This window comes from Sturnus vulgaris, chromosome Z (assembly GCF_052056855.1).
Source record: "Sturnus vulgaris isolate bStuVul1 chromosome Z, bStuVul1.hap1, whole genome shotgun sequence".
In the NCBI taxonomy this organism is placed as follows: Eukaryota; Metazoa; Chordata; class Aves; order Passeriformes; family Sturnidae; genus Sturnus; species Sturnus vulgaris.
This window is the reverse complement of record NC_142283.1, coordinates 64629210-64644301: the sequence shown is the minus strand read 5'-3', so window position 1 is coordinate 64644301 and position 15092 is coordinate 64629210. Positions and strand designations below refer to the sequence as shown.

The 15092-nt window shown below is 42.8% G+C and overlaps 2 protein-coding genes across 4 annotated transcripts in view; one reads left to right on the top strand and one right to left on the bottom strand.

Moving 5' to 3' along the window:
• Window positions 1-7526, bottom strand: part of ANKRD55 (ankyrin repeat domain 55) — a 46460-nt gene extending 38934 nt beyond the window's left edge. For 2 of the 3 annotated variants that reach the window (XR_015799191.1, XM_088155846.1), the window contains exons 1-2: window positions 7104-7470; window positions 3-125 (exon numbers count right to left, since the gene is read on the bottom strand). Coding sequence is in view for 2 of the 3 variants with exons in the window: in XM_088155846.1 (XP_088011972.1) it covers window positions 3-125; window positions 7104-7143 (163 nt within the window). In the remaining variant the exon portion in view is untranslated. Of the gene's footprint in view, window positions 1-2; window positions 126-7103 lie in introns of all 3 variants that reach the window. The other variant, XM_014887022.2, reaches the window with a different exon arrangement.
• Window positions 1-15092, top strand: part of LOC148219882 (uncharacterized) — a 222140-nt gene that overhangs the window by 65112 nt on the left and 141936 nt on the right. The gene's annotated exons all lie outside the window — the stretch shown is intronic.

Sequence of the window (15092 nt, the reverse complement as noted above, 5' to 3'; positions counted from 1 at the left end):
ACCCTCTCTGTCACAAGACTCCAGGATGGAAGGATCCTCTCGGATCACTGCAGTCAGGGTGTTCACATCGCCATTAGCTGCTGCTTGATAAACCACAGCCAAGTCGATCTCTTCTGCTGTATCAGCTGCAGAGAAGGAGCACATGCATGAGTAAACAGAGAGCATGTACAAATGATAAACAGTGAAAATAATGACACTTGTCTCACAGACTTTAAATGACTGTTAACTTGGGGTGGAACAAAGTGTATCTAAACAGCACTGTGGTTTTTGTTAGTCATCTGAAACTTGCTTTCATCATAACTTCTTCCAAAAACTTTCCAATATAGACACTGAAAGGACTTAAGAAAAATTCTGGAAAGTTTCTGTAAGAAATCATACTAACGTAACATGACTTGAGAGAAAATGTAATAACTGAACTAGCTCATAATATTTCTGGCTGCAGTTTTATGAGATAGGATGAAATCAGGACTCAGGTGTTTTCAATTTCAGTGTAAACCTTGCACCAGTCAGAAGACTGAGGCCTTTCACTTCCGTGCAATGTCCAAAGGAATTATCTTCTCAGGAGAATAAACTTCTGTCAACAATGGTTTGTCTTGATAATTCCTGCAAAAAGGAAAAGTGGACTATTGCTTGGAACCCGGGAGTTTATTTTGTTTGGCAGCTACAGTGTGAGTTATTATTTAAAGCAGATGCCTTGCAGGACCTGTTCTGGAACATTCCTCAGACTTTTCTTTCTAAAGAAATAATAATGATGATTCTCTTCACTTCTTTGCTTTTCACTTCCTTTCAGACTGGTCAGCCCATGCTCCACATGCAAACACCTCCTTTAGCTTCAAGTGGACTATTAACCTCTTAAGTCCAGTAGTCAAAAGAACAGATTTTTCAGTGGAAAGTCAAATCAGATGTAATGGTAAAATGCACTACACAGGTATTGTTGGTCAGAAAAAGTGTCATGTTTCTGATCCCTATTAACTCAAAAAGAAGTACAGCTGAAGTGAGCTGTACTATTCACAATGGCTGAGGGTCTGTTGGGGTTTAACCCCCAGATGCTCACAATGTTCAGTCACTGCCCTGACCCCTGTGGGGTGGGAAGAAGAATCAGATAATGGTAAAATTGGTGGGTTAAGATAAGAACAGTTTAATAACTGAAATAACACATTATCATTACCATCACCACCACCAGAACAAGAACATCATTAATAACGGTAATAAAAGGAGAGAAAGAGATGAATAAAACCCAAGAAAAGCAAGTGATGAACAATGCAGTTGTTTGCCACCTGCTGACTGATGCCCAGCCAGTCATGCTGCAGCTCCCCCCAGTTCCTGCCCTGCCCATGTCAGTCTGTGTATGGAATATCCCTTTGGCCAGGTCAGGTCAGCTCAGCTCTCCTGGCCATGCTCCCCCAGCCTCTTGTGCACCTGATCTCTGCAGAGCATGGGACAATGAAATGTCCTGGATTTAGGGTGAGCATTAACTAGGAACAACTAAAACTGTGTTTTCGACATTAGTCTTATACTAAATGCAAAATACACCACTGTATTAGCTAGTAAGAGGAAAATTAGCTCTAATACAGGCTAAACCAGGGTCAGAGCTATAGAACATTTCACTTGTCCATCCACTGCACTACTGTGCTAGCTGGATAAAATGCCTAAGTCACACTAGAGAGCTGATCAAAGGAAAGACAGATTAAGTGACTGGTGACTTATCTGTACTGTCAAACTTCCGGAGATAGCATGACTATGTAAGCTGTGCAGATAAAAAGGGAGATCAAAGAGCGTTGAAAAGTTATTATAAAGCTGTTATCATTAATCAAATATTACATTATTTGTAACACATTGGTAGAAATTATATTTTAAGCACTCATATTTTTGAGTGATAAAAGCTCTCTAAATATTATTGTAAAGTATTAGCTGCACTACTCATGTTATGATCAGATATTGTCTCAGATGAACCTGCATGAGTTCTATGCTGGCTTCATAGCTTAGCCTAATTCTTCACATGACCTTCTCTTGCCGGGTGCAATCAGTACTCTGGACTTCAAAATTCGGCAGCCATGGAAACACAATCTGCTCTTACCCTTGAACAGGTTAGTCTGTCAAAGCTGGAACTCAGTTTATGGGCTTGGGAACATTTAAAAGCCATTATTAACCTGCCTTTGCCACAGATTTCCTCTCCATTTCTCCTGAACTAAAGAGAATCTAATTCTTTCTTCTAACTGGTATTTCAAATTACACACTTTATATAGTTTGTGAATAAAAACGTTAACTTGATTTTCATTCTGCTGAGGGGTCTGTTGTTGAGGCAACTGTTCATTTGGCTCAGAAAGTTTGTCCTGTGGGCCTGGGAGATCCAGAGAGATGAGAAGTCATTGCTGCCGAAGAGTCATCATCAGTGACTAATACATGAAGAGAAAGAAATTACTTTACTACTGGTCCAGTTAGTAGTATTTCCTTATAATGTCAGACCTGAAGGTGCCTCTCACAATTGCTGCACTCGGTAAAACCATGTTAATGACAAGCTCAGGTCTGACTGGTTGACAGCTTGTGTTGCTCCTCTTGTCCAGTCTCTGGAGGTACAGCCAGCCCTGAGCACTGACATGGCTCCTCTCATGGCTGCTGTCGTGTGCAGCTGTGCAGATACTCTGTGGGCATGGTACAGAGAAGATGCTGCTAGCACTGGAAAAGAAACTGCTAGAGGTACTGAGGCAGACAGTGAATCAAAGGGGCCCTCACCTCCTTTGATACATTACACAGGTAAATTTTGTACTCTTTTTGCCATGCAGGTATTGTTAAGTATTCCTGTTGTGAGTCAGGAGCAGAGAAATCTAGCCACAAAAGAGTAATCTCCATCTCCTGGGCAGAGCAGTAGCTTACCTGGAGGGCGCTATGGCAGGAAGATGAGGACAAGGGTGCACTCCTTCATGTTGGTCTCTGAATATCTATGCCCTTTTTCCTCTAGGTAAAACCAAGACACTTCCCCTTTGCTTCTGCTGGGCTCAGTCTGCTTTCCCCAGAGCAATTATCCTTTTTCATGAGAAGGGAAAGTAAAACTATGGATGGATGGATGGATGGATGGATGGATGGATGGATGGATGGATGGATGGATGGATGGATGGATGGAAAAACGAATGAAGTTTTGCTCCTGCCTCTTCTTGCAGAACACAGTCTCCATTCCTGTTAAAGGATGGTGGCATGAAGCCACAAGTATTCACACTTCCCCACTCATGAGTTCTAGCTGCCAGAGCAAGGAGAGGCAGGTGGAGCAGGTTGTTACCCCGCATGGGAGCCTGGGCCAGGAGGAATGGATGAGAGCTAATGTTGAGATCTGAATAAAGATGACTGACATGAATTCCATTTCTGTAAGGTGACACAACTTCAAGTGGGGTGTCTTGATCTGTATGACTGTGGATAGGGAGTGAGAAGGAAGACATATCTTTTGATGGTTTACATGACAGAGAGCAGAAAATGCTAGGAGAGCTTGGATGTCATTTGTGCTGGATGCACTTGTCTCCAGGTGAACAACATGACCACTTCATCTTCTTCCAGCTTACCCTGTCAAGGAATGGAGAAGTATGGGCACAAACCTAGTAGAACATTTATTTTTGAAGACACCTTCCAGGGCAGAAGAGGAATGGTTCTGAGAGTGGGTATTTTGCAGAAGGCAACAGTGAAGTACTGAGTGCTTGTGTCCCCTGCTCTGTGAGCTTACCCTGCTGGGGGCTTGGCTGAGGCTAGGGCACAAGCTGAAAGGGATTGTGAACCAAATGCCTGACTCTTCATCTAATATTTTAGAGTTACTCCGTTATTATATTGCAGTTCTACAAATGCCAGTAAGTACAGGTTCTATTTTAAATACATTTTACATTTTAGAGAATTGCTGTGATACTGGTGAAAGGAAGTTGTCAGCCAGATTCAGAATGGCAGAAGATCTATTTAAGTACTTGGGTGCAGAGAAAGGCAGGGGAGAAACTGCAGGCTGACAGTAGTGGTGTAGAAAGGTCTGGAAGAAAAGACTAAATGACATACATGGTAATGCTAAAATCCGCAGAAACAATCAAAGTTACACACCAACCTATCTGAAATAAGGTGCAGTGTTTTAAGAATGTATAATTTCTTCAAGGCAAAGTAGTTTTCTTTCGGCCAGAAAAGAGGATATATAAAAAGAGATACAGAATGATCACAGGATTCAGAGCAGTGAAATTGTGCTTCTCATCGCATTAATTCTTCTCTGACTCTACTATGAAGAATGCCTGTTTTACATGATTTGTGATGTTGGCTGATGTGTTGTCTTACAACGTACACATTAAATGTACATAAGTGCATTCTTTCTAGCCCACTGGCTTTTTAAGCTCTAAATAAATTTGCTGGAGCTTGGTGTACATGCTCTTGACAATGGTTCATTTTGGACTTGCTAAACCACAAAATATTAAAAACTGAAGACAGAATAATAGGAGAATTCACGTTCATTGTGAAGAAGAAATATTTATGCGTGTAATTTACTACCCTCTCTCTCATCCCTCTCAATCCCTCATCTCCACGATTAGCCAAAGGCCATATGTGATTTCCTACACCTTGTTGTCAGGATACAATACTGGGCAGTTTATTTGTTTTCAGCATATCAGTGTCAAGAGTCGGTGGGAGGTGGATGAGTGCAGTTTTTGAAAACTATAATTTACTCTCTACTACTGCATTTTTATTCAACACTTAACAAAGTAATAATCCCTGTGTGTGCCTGGCAGTGTATGCATCAGAACACGCCTTTGTCTGGCTTCTCTGTTTATTTAGTGAACATCTGAAATCAGGAACAGCATACGTTTATTTAAATGGCACCGAGCAATGTTAGGAGGCAAGGAGTTTCTGGTGCTGCTTGCCTTCTGTAAATCCCACATTCCTATTACTATTTTAAGCATTTTAAGATTATTGAGCAGTACCATAAGATGTGTTGCAAAGAGACAGTATGGAAGCTTGGAATGCTGGGGATTTTTAAAATTTATTGTTGGGAGAGTCTTCTGATGTGTGGGATGGAGAAAAAAGGGTTTGTGGAGAGTGCTGAATTATTTTTTTGGAGCAACAGAGAAATTTAGTATGTTTGAAAGATAGTTTGTATTCTTCCATTGTTATAAATTGCTGCAATGAAAGACATTCCCCTTCTGCTTGCTAAAAAAATTATGCCTGCTTAAATCAATAATGTTTCAACACATTAAGATGGTATTTAGACAAAACCCACTATACACTGTAAGTTTTGAGTAGAGTGTTCTTTGCATGGTAACCAATGAGCTCAGGATCCCATTACTGTGTGTTTTGTGCTCCTGCTCCCCATCCACCTCCCACACAGCTAGGAGGGAAGGCACGCAGTAAATCACAAATCACCTAATGAGCAAGCATTCTTGCAGCACTGGTGAAGCAGAGATGATGAATGTATAGTGAAGGGACCTTCTGGCAGGGGAGTTCATGTAGGTGGAGAGTGACACAGGCTGCAGGTGATGGAAAGAAATTATGATGGGCCAGCATGGAGAGTGGCTTGGCAGCAGGAGGGGGATGCAGATTGAGGGGCAGATGCTGCCTCCCATCTCTATCCCTTCTATCTGGATAAACTGGTCTGGGTCCGTGGTCTCCTGCATTGCTTTCTGCCTCCTAAACCATCTGGAGACCTGGCTTTGCCTTCCCCAGTCCTGGTGATATTCCACCCTCAATCCTAGCACCACTTCCACTTCCCTGGCAGCCATCCCGATGGTACTGAGCATGCAAGGTTTTATCTCTGTCTCCCCATTCCGAGCCCTGCTGGGTCAGCATGTGGCACAGAGGACATGCATAGTGCTGCAGAAGCAGAGGTTGGAATGGCTGTTTGGAGCTGCAGAAGCTCCGTTAGCCCCGTGCCTCTGTCCCATTGGGAAAAATGCTCCTTACATTACCCACACATGATTTAGGGATACCTCTCTCTTCTCCTCCAGTAGAGAGCCCTCTTCTACCACTGCACTTCCCTTTCTCCATTATACTTGTTGGTAGAGAGTTTTTTTCTCTCTTGTCACTCAGTTTTACTTCGCACTCATCCCTCACTACCTGGGGGTCCCAGCTGGGTTGATGCACACCAGTACTCCCAGGACTTGCTCAGGCTTTGAGTGCTACTGCGGCTGAAAGGCAGCCATAAACCCACCACTTCATATGGGCTGTATTCACTTTGGGTTCACCAAAGAAGTGTAGGCAAGCATAAAAGTACAGCTTGTAGCACTCAGCTGCCCAAAGGGCAGTGCCTTGTCTTCCTCCTCCTTTCATTTCTGTTCTACAGTCAGCCCCTTTGTTGTGGGGTCTGTGTGACCATGTCAGCTCAGATATTTTGCAGATCTGCACTGGAAACTGTGGCCACTGCACACATATTGTTTGGTGAGCCAACTTAAAAGAGAAATTTGTTGCAACAGGCATAATCAAGTAGTGACAGCGTCCTGCTTCGGGAATGTAAAAGGAATGCCGCTACACTTGTAGTGGATTAAGCCGTAAGACATAAAAGCTTGTATTGGCAAATAAAGACATGACATTTAACTTCAAAATAGACAAAAAAAGAGACATTTGTATTTCCATAGCAACCTTACAATGTAGAAAATCATCATGTTGGGGATTTTAGTGATATCTTAAATTTGCAATTACGGCAATACTCACCTACACAGATAAATTTCCTAAAGCAAGGTATTTTACTTGTCAGCTTCTAGTCCTTTTAGTGAAGACTTATGAAAAATTCTTAAATTTTTTACTCCATTTTAAAATGCTCTGTTTGCTAGTACTGCAACAGTTTTTAATATCTATAACCACAAGAAGACCAATAGAGAATATAAAAATAAATATATATATAATCTCTCAGTGCTAACCACAAGAGTAGCCAGGCGCTGTTGCTATTCTGCTGAAAATAAATTTTTAGAAACGACTCTAGCAATAGACTGAAATACCCATCCAGTGTAAAACTGATTGAAGAAATTCCTTTACATGAAACCAAAATAAACCTAATATTTCCCCAAAATTTATGTTATTGATTCTGTCAAGTTATCTCAGTATATTTGCATGGGACGCACTGGAGGACCAGAGGATTTTCAAATTAGTAGCACGTGACTTACCTTTGTGCTGGTCAAACACGGATGAGGAACTGAAATCCATTGTGATCTATATCACTATTTACAACCAGACCAGACAAATGCCACCTCCAGGGTTTTCAGGGTAGAATCTCATGTATTACAGTACACAGTGAAGCGATAGCTGTCACCAGTCTTCCTCTCAGAGAATTAAACTCGCTTTACGGCTGCAGATTGTTGCCAAGGCAAGAGCCTGATGGAAACATTATATTCTGTTATGCACTCTCTTAAAAGGATGCCCTTGGAAGCTTATCTGAGATCCCGGAAAATGCCGTGTCTTCAGCGAGTGGAAGAGGCTGGGAGCGGCTCGGAGGTGCCGCCGCTCTGGCAGCCCGGCGAGGGCAGTGTGAGCGGCCCGGGCTGGCACACGGAGCATGTGCGGAGCCCGCCGGGCCAGCGCTCAGCCGTGCTCGCCACCCGCGGCCCGCCGCTGGCCACAGCCCTGCGCCCGCGCTCCGCCCGTGCCTGAGCCGAGCGATGCGTTCAGGCACCGCCTGAGTGAGCACCAGCGCGGAGAACGCAGCCCACAGAGCCTTCCTTCCTCAGTTTGGTGCTGCCCGGTCACAGGTGGTTAAGGGACAATGAAGGGATGACCCCTGCGGCTGAAGCGGAGTTAGCTACAGCAGCACAGTGCAGCGGATACACGGTGCACAGCTGTGCTGGTTTTGGCTGCGGTAGAATTTATTTTCTTCACAGCAGCTGGTGCGGAGCTGTGTTTTGGATTTATGCTGGAAACAGAGTTGATAACACAGGGATGTTTTAATTACTGCTGAGCAGTGCTCACACGGTGTCGAGGCCCTTTCCTCTCCTTACCCCACCAGTGAGGAGGCTGGGAGGGGTCACAAGGAGTTAGGAGGGGACACAGCCAGGGCAGCTGCCACAAATGACTACAGGGTATCCCATTCCATGTGGTGGCATGCTCAGCATGTAAAGCTGGAGGGAGAAGGAGGAATGAGGGGATGTTCAGAGTGATGGCTTTTGTCTTCCCAAGTCACAATTGTGAGTGTTGGAGCCCTGCTGTCCTGGGGATGGCTGAACACCTGTCTGCCCATGGAAAGTGGTGAATAAATCCCTTGTTTTGCTTTGCTTGTAGCAAAGCATGTAGCTTTTGTTTTCCCTATTAAACTATCTCTAACTCAACCCATGAGTTAAGTCACTTTTACTCCTCCAGTTCTCTCCCCTGTCCCACTGTGGGCTGCATGGGGCTGAGCTGCTGGCTTGGATTAATCCATGGCAACGGGGGATGTCAGACCCAGGGTCCATAACGTTAAACCCAGTATCTGCCAAACTGTCTTCACACTTTGTTTTTGATCAGGCCTCTGCCTTCCTAAGTTGAGAACTCAGACCTTTTACTTTAAGGGGAAGGGACCCTGGTAAACTTTACTTTTTGCTATGTTTTTTCCATGAAAGAAATAATGGTAAATGTGCTGACTTGGAATTTACCTTGAACACTAGATTACTAGCACTGATTTGTGAATGAGAGGCGTATAATAAGTTTACTCAGCACTGGTATACTGAAAGAGATACATCATTACTGCTAAGTAAGGCAAAGCGATATGTGAAACTTAGGAAAGGCAAGATACTTTGGGTCCAAAAATGCAGGCAGGACCTATACTAAAGCTATACCTATGTTCATTCAGCCTAAGAAGCCCCTATGCTTTATTTACTATTTATTTATCCTACATGTGGATACAACATGAGTTGTATCTGGAGCTCATTCATATCCCAAGAACCTGCCTCTGAACATAAATTCAAACTATGTGTTTGGGAAAGGGTCGCATGGTCCAGGAAGCATCATAGATGCAGCTGCTTGAAATGAAACCCCAAAGTTGAAACTCTCCAGAATGTGGCACTGTGATCTGCTGATCTCATTAACTGTGAAGAGGCATGTGGAGGGACAGAGGATTCAGAGACAGCCTGTTTCTTTTTTCTCTACTGCTGATTGTTTTGTGGTTTGCCTTGCCTTGTCTCAGGCCAACTTTGTTAAACTGAGGAGGGACCCACTGTGTGGCAAGTGCTGTCTATGCAATCTGGGAGCAGAGTATTACTCATGCAGATGATCAGCTCCTCACTGGCATCTCCTTGGTGAGAGATTGGCTCCAGAGGTGGCACCAGCAGGTGAAGTCCAGTCTAGTCTAGCCTAATACACTGACTCTGTTCAAACAGCTGCCACGGACTTCATGGAGGAAGCACTGGAGACATCTCTGATCAGGAATTTTGACTTGCATATTGTCTCCTCTAGTGACCTTTGAAAGACCACAAAAGTGACCTTTGCTTTATGCATGTGACAAGAGGGCCTTTGTCCCCTGTGTACACAGGATTTCAGACCCTGAACACTGCTACTGAATCCCCCACCCTTCTCTACCTAACTAAATACTCACAGTTTTATCTGCCCATTTGCTGTAACTAGGTCCTGTGCTTTCATTGTGCTCCTGAGATGAAGGTGATGGGCTTTGGGGATTACTCATTCAGTTTCACTCTTGCAATACATTAGCCTGGGAATGAGGCGCACTGCAGGTATGCAGCCAGGGAATTTGGGGGAGAAACACATGGCAGTGGATTCCTTCTGTGTCCCATGTGTGGCACAATATTCCCTATAGCACTATGTACATTTGCCTGGGGCCTAGTTCGCTTTCAGTTGTACAAAAGCCAGGCACCTCCTCTGAGATGGGTGTCCACAGCTGCCATGGTGTCATGCACTGAAAACCATGGTGTCTTGTGTGTTTAAGAGGTGTCATCTTCTCCCTTCTACATCTATCAGAAAGAAAGTAAGGCCAATGCTTTAGCAAAACACCTTTCCCCATGTAGATCTGAGCACTAGGTGAACACAGTTCTGTGCATCAACTATGGTATATATATCACAGCTCAGATGCTGCCAAAAACCCCTGAAATTTAGGAGGTGGGCTTGAGTCACTGGCTTTCTGTATTGCTTCTTTAGAAGAAATAAATGTCTCAAAATTCCTCATGGCCCCTGTGCAGTGCCTATGAAAGCAGCTCTGGCTAAGGACAGCAAAGCCACAAAAAATAAAAAGAGTTAGAGGCTAGTATAGACAGCAGATAAAGATTGTAGCTTTGATATGTTAATTTACACTATTCTTTAATTTAAGCAAAGTATTCCTGACTTTTTATTCTGTCAGAAGTAGTTCGGTTTTTTGGAAAGTTTTCTAGTTGTCCAGAAAAATGATGAAGAGAGAGTATCAGAAACACAGACATTCTTTTTGCATGTTCGTTTGCCTACATTTGCATCAGTGTTTTGCTGTAGTAAACTCTTTTCCTTCTAATTGATATTCATTAGGTGAATGCAAAGGCTGTGGTGAAGCCACAGAGAGTGGGTGAAACATATTCGAGTACTATGTAGATGTTATTTACCGAGGTGCAGAGCAGAGCTGAAAACTGACGGTGCAGAGGCTGAGAGCTCAGGGGTGCTTACAGCTGACAGCTCCTGCTCTGTGCTACATCACCATCACAAGCAGAGACTCAGCTTGCAGATCTTCTCGTCTCTCGCCCCTGCGGAGGACACTGGCAAGTGAGTGCATCCATTTGCCGTAATGACACAACCAGTGCTTTGGAGGAAGGATGAACCTCTCCCCTTGCAAAGCGCCTGGAGCAGCAGTGCCCCCGTCTGTAAGGAGCTCTGCCAGCAGCTAGCATTGCAGAGGCAGCAGCTTCAGCCCTAATTTGTGCTTCCCTGCTTTCTTCACGAGTGTGTCACAAGCCTGGATATTCACACCTCAGTATTACTTGGTACAGATGCAATCTAGAGAAAGGAAGCCAAAATTAACATAAACTTTCTTTTCCAGCTTCTATTTGAACTCCACTAGTAATAATTTGGTTGTTAAGCTTTTAAAATACAATGCTATGTACTATTTAAAGTACAATACTAACTCCTTACATTATTTTGAGTTCCATCTGCTTCTGTCTGGAAGGTTAGTACCAAGCTCAGACGTGTGGAGAAGTCAGACCACTAACCAGGCAGAAGGAGTCAGCTGTGCTCACTGGTGGGAACTGACCTAGGACACTCTAAGTGAACAAAACCTCCTTTGAAATGTCAGCAGATAAACAGTGACTAGAGAAAGGAGAATAAAGTCACAGCTATATCTTAGAGGTACCCACATGGACTATAAGACAGAGTGAGGACCTACTCTACTTTGCTCCCTGTTTTCTAAAGCCGAATACATCCTCTGCTCAGTCAATATGACTTTTTGCTCTTGACTTAGATATGATCAGGGTATCTCTTATGGTGTGACTTATTGGAATATCACTAGCACCCTGTGAAACAAATTTACTATTGAGCCAATGCACTTGAAAGCCCTCTCTATGAACTGTTAAATAGTTACTGGGTTTATGGGTATTGTTTCCCCAAAAGATTATCTGATTAAAAGTAACTAAACGAAATTAAATATTTTTTCCTAAGGTGCCCACTTCAGAAGGAGTGAAAAGTCTCTCACTGAGCTTATCACCCTAACCATACTCTAGCTTTCTCTTATTACCCGCCAAAAACTTCCTCATGATATTCCAGGTGTAAAGCTGCATGGCATGGTGTAAGGCTGGTTTGATGAGCCTGTCAGAGTACTTGAGCCAGACATGCCTGTGGAGGACCAGATGGAGTAGGTGGGGAGACCTGCTGAGTCAGGAGAGTCACACTGTGCTGCTGGTGTGTCTGTCCTGGGTACACACCCTGTCTGTGACAGCAGGGAGCTGGAGATGGGGCATGTGTTACTTTACTGGTAAGAGAAAATTCTGTGCAAATCCTGCAAATATTTAAGAAATTCTGTTATTGTTTATTCTACTAAATAACATAAGGGAAAAAATGTGTCTGTTCCAGGTCAGATCAAAGTTCTCCTAGCCAGGTAACCAGTGTTTGAATGGCACTCACCAACAGCTGTTTGGCAACTTGCAGGACAAATGTGCAATGAATGACATTTCCTTTGACCACTCCCTGGGTCTCCAGTCCTTTTCAGACTCCTGCAGAGCAGTCTCCGAGGTGGTGCTGTGATTCTGCGGAGTTCCAGAAGGTGGTGGTCTGGGATCAGCACTTGGCTCCAGCAATCAGCCGGAGCAGCTCTTAAGTAGAAACATTTATATTACTTTCCATTAAATCCTTTTAAATGGAGGAAGTAAAGTTCATTTGTGGGAAACTAGTAATCTCTGACCTTGTGCAGTGCATTAAAAATGCCTGCAAATTAATGAAGTCCTGTTCCAGTATCAAATAACAGTATAGAGCATGACTAATCATCTATGAATGGTAAGCTTTGAGAGCTTTGATGAAAACCTTTGTGATAGTAGATTTGCACTGGTAAAATACAGGAAAAGCTTAACGTATTTTTACCTCCTTGTGTTTGGGATAATTAAAGGTATGCGTTCATTAAAGTCTTTGATTCACAATATTTTACATTTCACTGCCAAAGTATGCCGGAGCCCCAGATATGAGAAACAAACAGAAAAAAGGTGTCTGTAACATGCAAACTGTAAATTATGACACAAAGGATTTAGTCCTGCATTCCCTGCATACCTGGGACACCTATTGGTATCTTACCCAAGATTATGAGCTTTACTTCAAGTTTGCAAGGTGACAAGTGCATTAGCAGTAATGGAGCATGCAAGTCTGTGGTTCGGCATTGTTGTAATTACACAGAAGTGGCAATTTAAACATGTGCCAATGAAACTCAAACAAAAAATGCAAACATTTTACTGGTATCTTGCTATATGTAGTGCACTCACTGTCACTAGTTGAAGTTAAGTAGCTCAGTAGGCAAAGGCAGATTCAGGAGAAAGCCAAGCACACTGGGCTAAACAACCTAATATTTTAGAAGACTCACACTATGACCACAGCCCAAGGGGCATCAGATTTGCAACCCACGAGTCCCAAGATTTTCCAGTCTACCTAGAGAAGAATATACAATGGTTAGGAAAAGTGACAGGTACAATACAGAGATCACTTGGAAGGCCATAGGAGGGTCACACACCTGGCTAGCAGTTGTGGGACTAGCAAAGGGCTTCCAAATGGCCATGACAGGTGAGTGCTCTGTCACTTGATATCCTGGCTGTAGGAGCAAGGTGGCCTTACTAGTTAAATACTAAACTGGGAGTCTGCTCTGTTTTTCTGCAGTCTGCTTGCACAGGCTCTGCTGTTCCAATTTAATGGAAATAAGAATACCATAATGATGTTCATTGGTTATTAATAGAAAAAGGCTTGTATACAGAACTGATATAGTTTTAAATACTTGAGTGGATGTTTGAAGGAGGGCTCTTGTAAAGTTTGCTCATTTCTTCCTGTGGTATGTAGAATGAGTGTGCAACAGAAATTTAGAAAACATATTTTAGTGCTGACAAGTGGCTTTTATATGAAATAATTTTTGAACTATAGGGGATCTTTTCAGAGATTGTACAACTATCTAAGTGGGTCAAAGCAAGGCCTTAAAATATGTGGATACTTTAACTGGCAAAAGAAGCAGAAAGCTCTTTTGGACCACTTAAATACTTTGTGTGTGTTTATTCTGCATATGATGGACAGGCATGAACGCCCTTGATTTGTGCTCTGATACAAAGATAAGCCTGATTTTTTAGCTCAAGCCTAGCATCGTACTCATGCAATCTCACATTTCTCAGCTTAGTGTGTCTGTCCACTGTATACAACATACATGCCTGGGAAAAATAATTGCAAAGAGAAACTTTTCCACTACAAATGTAACAAAATTCAAATACGTTGGTCAGAAGTAATTAATGGATTACACATATAGATGTGATACCTTTTTATATGGGCTTTTGCTCACTCCTCTGACTGCTGGCTATGCTTGCTGCTGCCTGGTGGGTGAGATACAGGGGTGAGAGGGTGTCCCCATCCTGTCCAGGGTCTCTGCACCATGCTCTGCCCTCACTGCTGGGAGCAGTTGCCAGGTGCAGCCAGGTCTCACCCAGCCAGCCTCCCAGCAGCAGGAAGGCTAGTGTAGTGGGAAGTGCTCACGGCTGGTGATGGCTGACTTTTCGCTGACCTCAGCCCTTAAAATTAACAACCTGCAAACCCATCCCTTCCAGGAACTTTGTGAAGCAGCTTGAACAATCTTGAAAAGAACACACCAAATTCTAAAAAATGGTTTTGTGATTCACTGTGTGATGGATTGAAGACAGAAGCATTTTGAAGTTCCTTGAGCATGTTTCTGTTCTTGAATTATCCTAAGTTATAGCACTTTTACCTCTTACATAGCTTCTTTCTTTTCCAAAGTAACTGGAGTCACTTTGGAGGTCTCAAAGTCCTAAGCTACTCATTGTAACACTACCAAGGCTGGATAGGGCTGCATAGAAGTAAGTATAACAAGCACTTTCATTTTTAGAAAAAGCAAGTGTTACGGAATAGGCCGAGATATTTTTAAGTACGTGAAAAAGCATGCTTGATTTGTTTGTGCTATCATTCAAATTGGCTTAATAGTAAAGAAATTCTTTGCAAATAATATTTTCTATTTCACAGCTGGTTTACTATTAGTTGTGGGGTGGGTTACAATCCACAACTATCTTGGCAGCTGCATGATTATGAAATTGTGTCTGCAAACCATGAAAATTAGTTTCTATGGATGAATGAGAAATCTTAGCTGGTCTTTATTATTCTGTTGTTATAAAGTTATATCCATTATTGTCTCATTTTGAAGATTTTTTCCTGCTTTCTTTTCCACCCAGAAGAGGTAAGTATGCATAGATCTTTTCAGACAATTCTGACTGTGCAGAGATTTAAGTTTATGCAAGCAAGGCTGGAGCTTTACAATCTCCAGAAGCATTTTAGTATGTAAATTTTATTATACATAATGCCTCTAGATGATCATTCAAACAAGATGAACAATAAGTAGTTTACAGTCACTTGCATACTGAGATGATTTACAAACGCACACATATGCAGACACACAAACATATTGTATTTTCACACAAACACATTGTAGGGCCTTTACCAGTCTTTATGAGGAAGCTAAGAGAGATTATAAAAGT